Source organism: Andrographis paniculata, unplaced genomic scaffold (assembly GCF_009805555.1).
Source record: "Andrographis paniculata isolate CXL003 unplaced genomic scaffold, ASM980555v1 Contig76END, whole genome shotgun sequence".
Taxonomy (NCBI): Eukaryota; Viridiplantae; Streptophyta; class Magnoliopsida; order Lamiales; family Acanthaceae; genus Andrographis; species Andrographis paniculata.
The window spans coordinates 319,981-328,683 of NW_026137613.1; the positions used below are offsets into that span (position 1 = coordinate 319,981).

Sequence of the window (8,703 nt, forward strand, 5' to 3'; positions counted from 1 at the left end):
ATGGCGCCGTGGTGGCTCCCCTCAACCCAGCTGCGTTCGAGAAGCAGGTCGGCGGGCAGGCCGCGGATCAAGTACAGGTCGCTGAGGGAAATCCTCAGCACCGCCGGCCGGGCGGTGGTCCTCGACAGCGACGACGAGGATGTCGACGGTGACGCCTTCTACAGCCGTATGGCCTGCGAGCAATGCGGCAGCGGCGACCGCGGCGCCGAGCTGCTGGTCTGCGACGAATGCAATCGAGGGTACCACATGCTCTGCGTCCGCCCCATCGTCCCCCGAATACCTAACGGCGCCTGGCTCTGCCCTGCCTGCTCCCGCCAGCTCCATCTTCCCCTCGAATGTAAAACCTCCAATTGAATCTCCACACACTCATGCACGTAATTGTGATTAGATCCGCCGATTTGTCGATACGGTCGAGAATTTAATTTAGGGTTTTCTGTGAATTCATGGCGATGAAGATGGAGATAGAGATGGAGATGGAGATGGAGATGAGATTTGAATTGATTGTCTGCTAATTTAATTAATTAATTAGTTTGTTATTTCATGTGCAGGTTATACACAAAGGAAGCTTTTCGAGTTTTTCCAGATTGAGAAGGATAAGGATGGGGAAAGCACTGCGAAGGAATGCGGATCCACCAAAGGTTGTAGATTTCTTCAGATGGATTTTCTCAAAGAAAAGATTTATTAATTTATTTTTTGGGGTGATATATATATATATATATTATATATACACCTGAATTTTTCGTAGCAAATTAAAGATCTCTCATGAATCAGTTTCCAAGATTAAAAAATAAAAAATAAAAATTGAGGGTGATATATATACTTGAATTTGTTCGATCAAAGCAAAGATCTCTCATAAATCAGCTTCAAAATATTAAAAAAAAAAAAAAAAAAAACAAAGAAAGAAATCTTGGGGGTGAGTCAAATATTGTATGTATGTATATATATAAAATATTCTCAAATCAAAGATCTGGCATGAACCAGTTTCAGAAAATTTTCTTGGAGGTGATTTATATATACTCAATATTCTTAATACAAAAAGGGTTTTTCAAAAATTTTCTGGTTTATTTCCTCAATGCAAAGATCTCTCCTTGATCATGGTTTCAATGGAATAGCTTGAAACATTTTTGTTTACAAAGTACAACACTTTTCCTTTGTCCATGGAACATCAAAACACCATTTCCATTACAGCATAAAATGGTGTTTCAATTTAGTGTTCCTCACACCATTTTGGTGTAAAATATATTCATTGGGGTTTATAAAATTTTGGTGTAAGCATATTACCAAAGATGTCTTTTTTACACTAAATTAAGTGTCCAAAGTTAGACATGCTCTTAGTAATGAGTCTTCTAACATGATGTGTGTGTGTGTGATTATCTTATGGGTAGAAATTGTTCAACTCTAAGGTTTTAAAGCTTTTGTTTATATATATATATATATATATATACAAATATATATTCCTACCAATATCTTTGTATTGTTTAAAGACATCCCCTTGATTAGGATTTTGTGTATCCATTGTCAATGAAAAATTTCTCTACATGAAGAAATACCATTTACATGACAAATAACTTCAACTACACCTCCATACCTATTTTAACTCTCAAGAACAAATAGGTTTGATGCAATCTATGCTATAGTCATTTTTTTTCTCATGATTTTAAATTCTTGCAAAAGAGAATGACTATCAAGCTTTAATTACTGTACTAAGGCAACAATTGGCATTCTTCCAATGTATGTCCTAAATAATTCATACTTGATATCTTAAAGAAAGTTTTGAAACATACATAAGGTAAGCATTAGCTTTTTATACTTTGGAGTAGATTGGTTATGCTTCTTGTATGATTTGGATTAGCTTGGTAAGTAAATGAGGTTGTAATTGTTAGAACATCGATCGCCTATTAGTGTGAAAGACTTGCACCGAATTAGAACATTTCGCGACATAAAGAGCACAATCTAAGGCGATATTTGTAACAACTATTTATAGTAGATGGCGAAGAATCAATGGTCGTTAGTTAGATTCTTTTTTATCGCGTGAATATTAGGAAATCAACAACTTAGATGACAAAAAATGTTTAATGAAGCATGTGTTGGTTATAATTAAGGCACACTTTGTCTTTAGTGAGAGTTGATGCTCTAATTTTTGGCAAGTTTCGATAATACATTGATAGATTTTTGTCACTTTCTTTAAAAAGCCGACATCGAAAGAATTAAATAACCATAACATATATATGGTAAGGTTTCGTTAATTCAGTTGTGCTGACTTTTACTTTGTCGTTTCTCTGTTTGTTAATTCAGTTGTGCTGACTTTTGCTTTGTCATTTCTCTGCTTCTAGATGGATAACATACTTACTTTCCCTTTATTGTTGTAGATTCTAAAAAGCGTCGCCGGCGTAGCCATACATTGGTGGTTCAAAAGCGACGAAGAAGATTGCTGCCATTTGTTCCTACAAAGGATCCATCAAGACAGTTGGTACAGTTAAGATCTCACGCCGAGGCTTTGCGAGCTCACGGCATGGAATTCTGCAACGAGTTGACTTATGTGCCCGGCATGGCCGACAGATCAGAAAATCAAGCTAAGTTCGAAAATGGAGGAGAAATTCAGGTGTAGTGAGAATATATCATATTTTGTGTAATTTTTATCGGTTAAGTCTTTAACTACATTGATCGTTGAATGCATCATTTGTGCTCTTTCAGATTCTTTCAAGGGAAGATATCGCCACTTTGGAGCTGTGCAAAGCTATGAACAAAAGAGGAAAGTTTCCGCCTCTTCTTGTAACTCATGATGAAGTTGAAGGGTACTCGCCAATGATAGATTTGCTCGATATTTTGATTCCATTAATTATATTGTTAGATATATACTAGATTGGAATTTAATTAATTTGAGTCTGCAGGTATGTTGTCGAAGCTGATGGCCATATAAAGGACATGACCCTAATTGGCGAATATGCAGGGGACGTCGACTACTTCAAGAACCGGTTTCGCGACGATTCTGATAGCATGATGACCCTCATTTCTGCGACCAATTTTGTCGAAAGCCTTGTAATTTGTCCCGATAAGCACGGGAACATTCTCACCTTCATTAGCGGCATAAACAATTCAACTCGGTAGGCATTCTGCATTTTTTTTTTATCGATTTTTTTTTCTTGGTTCTCAAACGCTAACTCGAACTGATCTCACTCTGTACCTGCAGGGAAAGTAAGAAGAAAGTGAATATCAAGTGCCTGAGGTACGATGTGAATGGCGAGTGCAGGGTTATTCTTGTTGCGGCGCGGGATATCGCCAAAGGCGAGAGGCTGTACTATGATTACAACGGCCACGAACACACCTATCCGACTCATAATTTTGTCTGAGTTTCGTGGTTGTCGTAATTTTTTTTTTTTTATTTTTTTATTTGAAGAAACAATATACAAATTTGTCTGTCCTTCCTTGTGCTTGTGTTGGATTGTATTATTGTGGCTTGTTTGTTTGTTGTGTGTTTAAGTGGCACCAAGAACCTCGTGGTGCCGAGCAAATGTATTTGGTGCTCGCGTGCTCAAGCGCTCGAGCGCATAGCCATTGATGTAAATCGAAACTTTCATTGCTCTGTTGGTTGGTTGAATCTTTATGTATCTTCTTGTTTTTAGAAACTAATGTTTTTTTTTGTTTCATCGCTATTCACTTATTCGGGGAGTTTGCTAGGCATTTGTGGATTCTTTTGTGTGTTTTGTGCTAACGTAGTGAAACTCTATTAACAGGATTCTCGAGGGTATCGAATAATCTTTTGACTGATGGCGAAATATTCGAGGCGGAATCATTCAACCCGTGGATTTGTCAGAACGCGCTAAAGGGTCGTAGACAATTCTTTTGAGGTTTAAGAAGGTAATTGGCTTTATTACATAAGTTTTATACATATATATATATTTGTATTTATCTTTTGCCTAATTTGGAGGCTTTTCATAATCTTTATACAAGAATTGGTTAAGTGTGCTTCAATTGAATTGTGAGAATGAGATGACATGTGATGTTATAGGTGTTGTGTTTTTGTTCATTGAAGTGTAAGTTCTAAGAAAGTGTAGACAAATTTGTTTTGTAGAAACTCTTTGATTTGGTTCTTGTGTTGTGTGAGATTGCCATGGTTCTAAGTCACTTTTATGTTCTAAATGTGACTTTCTTTTATCATTCAATAATTTGTTCACTTCCCCTTTATATATATATATATATATATAATTTTGTTGCTTAGTAACACTCATTGTTCTGCTGATTGAAAATGTAATATGTTATGTAGTATGAGATTTTGTGGCTGTTCCAAATTATATGAAGGAAGAAAAACACGAGAGACTATATTTGGAACTACTAATTAATCCACCCAATACCATTATATTTGTTCCCAATCATCTTTATATATCTTTATTTTTAATTTTTTTCATTTGTTACTATTGTAACAAGAAAAAAAACAGGCTGTAAATTAGGGGTGTCCTTGTTTGGGGATTGAATTTTAAATACATTATTCATCTTAATTTTTCCTCCAAAAATATCAAATTAAATACATATTTTTTATTTTTTTTATTATACTAAAAATTAATATTACATTTAAAATATCACATCAACACCTATTTATATTACATCGTACTACTATTCAAATTCAAAATTTTTACTATTCAAATCCCAACTCAAAATCCAAAACACCCAAACAAGTCAATCAAGAAAGTTACTCAAGGTAGGTTCTGGTTCTGGGCAACATACATAAGGCGTCGATGAGAATCATATTGATGTCCTTGCTGTCAGTAGCTTAAACACTGCACCAAATAGCTCATTCTTTACAAATATATTGATATAATGCTTGTTTGATTTTGTTTGATAACTTTTTTTTTTTTTTTTTTTTTTGTAAAAGAACAAAACTAGAACTTTTTAAAAAAAAAAACTAGAATTTTTATGTGAATGGATAGAATAATTTATATTTCATAAGAGAATTAGTTATACTCAAATTTATTGAATTTCATATTGATTTAATTTATGTCAAATAATTTTTAACCTAGTTTCCAAATGCTCAGAATTAGAAAAAAAGTAGAGCTAAAAGTAATGGCTGACATGTAGTGTAGAAGTTCTTTTTGTCCCCTTTTGTAAGTTTAGACTGCGGCGTAATAATTTTCATAAAGTGAGTTTAATTTCGAGCCTCCAAAATCGATTGAAAATCGATTGCCCTTGAGCAGATGATGGATAATCAATGCCTCATTTTTCTTCTGACTTCGTTCTCTCTTCTTCTTTCCAAACCCAACTTATTGCCGCATTTCGAGGCTCAATTCCATAGAGTAGGGAAGACAAAAAGCAAGCAGAAATAACAGAGGAAAACCGCCGTCGTCGCCCGCCGCCGCTGCAGGAGTTGTCATTGTGGAATTTCTGGTGGTGTTGAGGACAAGTCGTACTGAATTTGTTTTAATTAAATCTTTTTTTGGAAAAATAAATAATACTCTCTTTGTTGCAAATGTGCGCTCATTTGATCGGACATGAGTTTTAATAAAAATGAATAATAATTGGTAACTTTTTTTACAGTAAAAAAACCAGTAAATTTTTTTTTAAAAAATAAACGAGAATATTTTTTTATAACTACTTAAAACAGAGGGAATAATATATGTGGAGGCTTCTTGCAGTAAAAAATATTAATTTAGCCCGAGTCGGAAATATTGGCTTTGACATGTAACTCAAAGTTTTTGTTTATATATATATACTCCTACCAATATCTTTGTAGCGTTTAAAGACATCCCCTTAATTAGGATTTTGTGTGTCCATTGTCAATGAAAAATTTCTCTACATTTATAAGTTCAACTACACCTCCATACCTATTTTAACTCTCAAGAGCAAATAGTTTTGATGCAATCTATGTTATAATAATTTTTTTCTTGAAAAAATTGTCTCATGATTTTAAATACTTGCAAAAGAGAATGACTATCAAGCTTTTATTACAGTACTAAGGCAACAATGTCATTCTTGGATGTATGTCCTAAGAAATTCATACTTGATATCTTATAAGAAACTTTTGAAACATAAGGTAGGCATTACCTTTTTATACTTTGGAGTAGATTGATTATGCTTCTTATAAGATTTGGGTAAGTACATGAGGTTGTAATTGTTAGAATATCGATCGCCTATTAGTGCGAAAGACTTGCACCGAATTAGAACATTTCGCGACATAAAGAGCACAATCCAAGGCGATATTTGAACAATTTATAGTAGATGGCGAAAAATCAATGGTCGTTAGTTAGATTCTTTTTTGTCGCGTGAATATTAGGAAATCGACAACATAGACGACAAAACATGTTTAATGAAGCATGTGTTGGCTATAATTAAGGAATACTTGTCTTTAGTTAGAGTTGATGCTCTAATTTTTGGCAAGTCTCGAAAAAGTGATAGATTTTTGTTGCTTTCTTTAAAAAGCCGACATCGAAAGAATTAAATCACCATAAATATCATAATGTTTCTCTAATTCAGTTGTGCTGACTTTTGCTTTGTTATTTCTCTGTCCGTTAATTCAGTTGTGTAGAATTTTGCTTTGTCGTTTCTCTGCTTCTAGATGGATAACATAATTATTTTCCCTTTATTGTTGTAGATTCTAAAAAGCGTCGCCGCGGTAGCCATACATTGGTGGTTCAAAAGCGACGAAGAAGATTGCTGCCATTTGTTCCTACAAAGGATCCACCAAGACAGTTGGTACAGTTAGGATCTCATGACGAGGCTTTGCGAGCTCACGGCATGGAATTCTGCAACGAGCTGACTTATGTGCCTGGCATGGCCGACAGATCAGAAAATCAAGCCAAGTTCAAAAAGGGAGGAGGAATTCAGGTTTAGTGAGAATATATCATATCTTGTGCAATTTTTATCGACTAAGTCTTTAACTACATCGACCGTTGAATGCATCATTTGTGCTTTTTACAATCAGATTCTTTCAAGGGAAGATATCGCGACGTTGGAGCTGTGCAAAGCTATGAACAAAAGAGGAAATCTTCCGCCTCTTCTTGAAACGCATGATGAAGTCGAAGGGTACTCACGAATGATAGATTTGCTCGATATTTTGATTCCGTTAATTATATTGTTAGATATATACTAGATTGGAAATTTAATTAATTTTAGTCTGCAGGTATGTTGTCCAAGCTGATGGCCATATAAAGGACATGACCCTAATTGGCGAATATGCAGGGGACGTCGACTACTTCAAGAACCAGTTTCGCGACGATTCTGATAGCATGATGACCCTCATTTCTGCGACCAATTTTGTCGAAAGCCTTGTAATTTGTCCCGATAAGCACGGGAACATTCTCACCTTCATTAGCGGCATAAACAATTCAACTCGGTAGGCATTCTGCATTTTTTTTTTTTTTTTTTTATCGATTTTTTCTTCTTGGTTCTCAAATGGTAACTTGAACTGATCTCACTCTGTACCTGCAGGGAAAGTAAGAAGAAAGTGAATATCAAGTGCCTGAGGTACGATGTGTATGGTGAGTGCAGGGTTATTCTCGTTGCGGCGCGGGATATTGCCAAAGGCGAGAGGCTGTACTATGGTTACAATGGCCACAAACACACCTATCCGACTCATAATTTTTTCTGAGTTTCGTGGTTGTCGTAATTTTTATTTTTTTATTTTTTATTTTATCTGAAGAAACAAGATACAAATTTGTCTGTCCTTCCTTGTGCTTGTGTTGGATTGTATTATTGTGGATTGTTTGTTTGTTGTGTGTTTAAGTATTATTGTGGATTGTTTGTTTGTTGTGTGTTTAAGTGGCACCAAGAACCTCATGGTGCCGAGCAAATGTATTTGGCGCTCGCGTGCTCAAGCGCTCGAGCGCATCGCTATTGATGTAAATCGAAACTTTCATTGCTCTGTTGGTTGGTTGAATCTTTATATCTTCTTGTTTTTAGAAACAAATGTTTTTTTTTCTATCGCTATTCACTTACTCGGTGAGTTTGCTAGGCATTTGTGCATTCTTTTTTGTGTTTTGTGCTAACATAGTGAAACTGTATTAGCAAGATTCTCGAGGGCATCGAATAATTTTTTGACTGATGGCAAAATATTCGAGGCGAAATCATTCAACCCGTGGATTTGTCAGAGCGCGCTAAAGCGTAGTAGACAGTTATTTTGAGGTCTAAGAAGGTAATTGTCTTTATTACATAAGTTTTATACATATATATATATATATATATTTGCATTTATCTTTTGCCTAATTCGGAGGCTTTTCATGATCTTCATACAAGAATTGGTTACTTGTGCTACAATTCAATATATATTTTGTTTATGTTCTAAATGTTACATTCTTGAGCTCACTTCCTTTTTTTTTTTATAATATGAGAATCCACAATCGTTACTTGACGAGTTCACTATGGATAAATTTTCTGTCGAACTTAATATATTGCAAGCTAGATCTAACAAGGTAAGTCACACATGTGTGGCATGTGGATCTGGACTTGGTTTCTCACTTCCTCTGTATATGCTTTTCTTGCTTAGTAACACTCGTTAATTGTTATGCTGATTGGAAATGTAACATGCTATGTAGTATGAAATTTTGTGGCAGTTCATGAAGGAAGAAAAAAACAAGGAACTATGTTTGTAAGTACTAACTAATCCACCAATACCAATTATATTGTAACCCTGTAAGAGTGGTATAACAGCAACAGGTGAATGCAACGTCCGAGCCTACAGTGGCGGATCTAAAGAGGGGCTCGATGGGGCAACCC

The 8,703-nt window shown here is 35.3% G+C and overlaps 2 protein-coding genes across 2 annotated transcripts; both read left to right on the plus strand.

The window, feature by feature from the left end:
- Nucleotides 1-3,350, plus strand: LOC127266475 (probable Histone-lysine N-methyltransferase ATXR5). The gene is made up of 6 exons (XM_051296735.1): nt 1-337; nt 549-638; nt 2,370-2,602; nt 2,695-2,795; nt 2,892-3,104; nt 3,191-3,350. The coding sequence occupies exons 1-6, from the start codon at nt 1-3 to the stop codon at nt 3,348-3,350; spliced, it is 1,134 nt and encodes a 377-aa protein (XP_051152692.1).
- A 2,948-nt stretch (nt 3,351-6,298) lies between these two features.
- LOC127266476 (probable Histone-lysine N-methyltransferase ATXR5) lies at nt 6,299-7,579 on the plus strand. The gene is made up of 5 exons (XM_051296736.1): nt 6,299-6,365; nt 6,584-6,816; nt 6,914-7,014; nt 7,112-7,324; nt 7,420-7,579. The coding sequence occupies exons 1-5, from the start codon at nt 6,299-6,301 to the stop codon at nt 7,577-7,579; spliced, it is 774 nt and encodes a 257-aa protein (XP_051152693.1).
- Nucleotides 7,580-8,703: the final 1,124 nt, after the last annotated feature.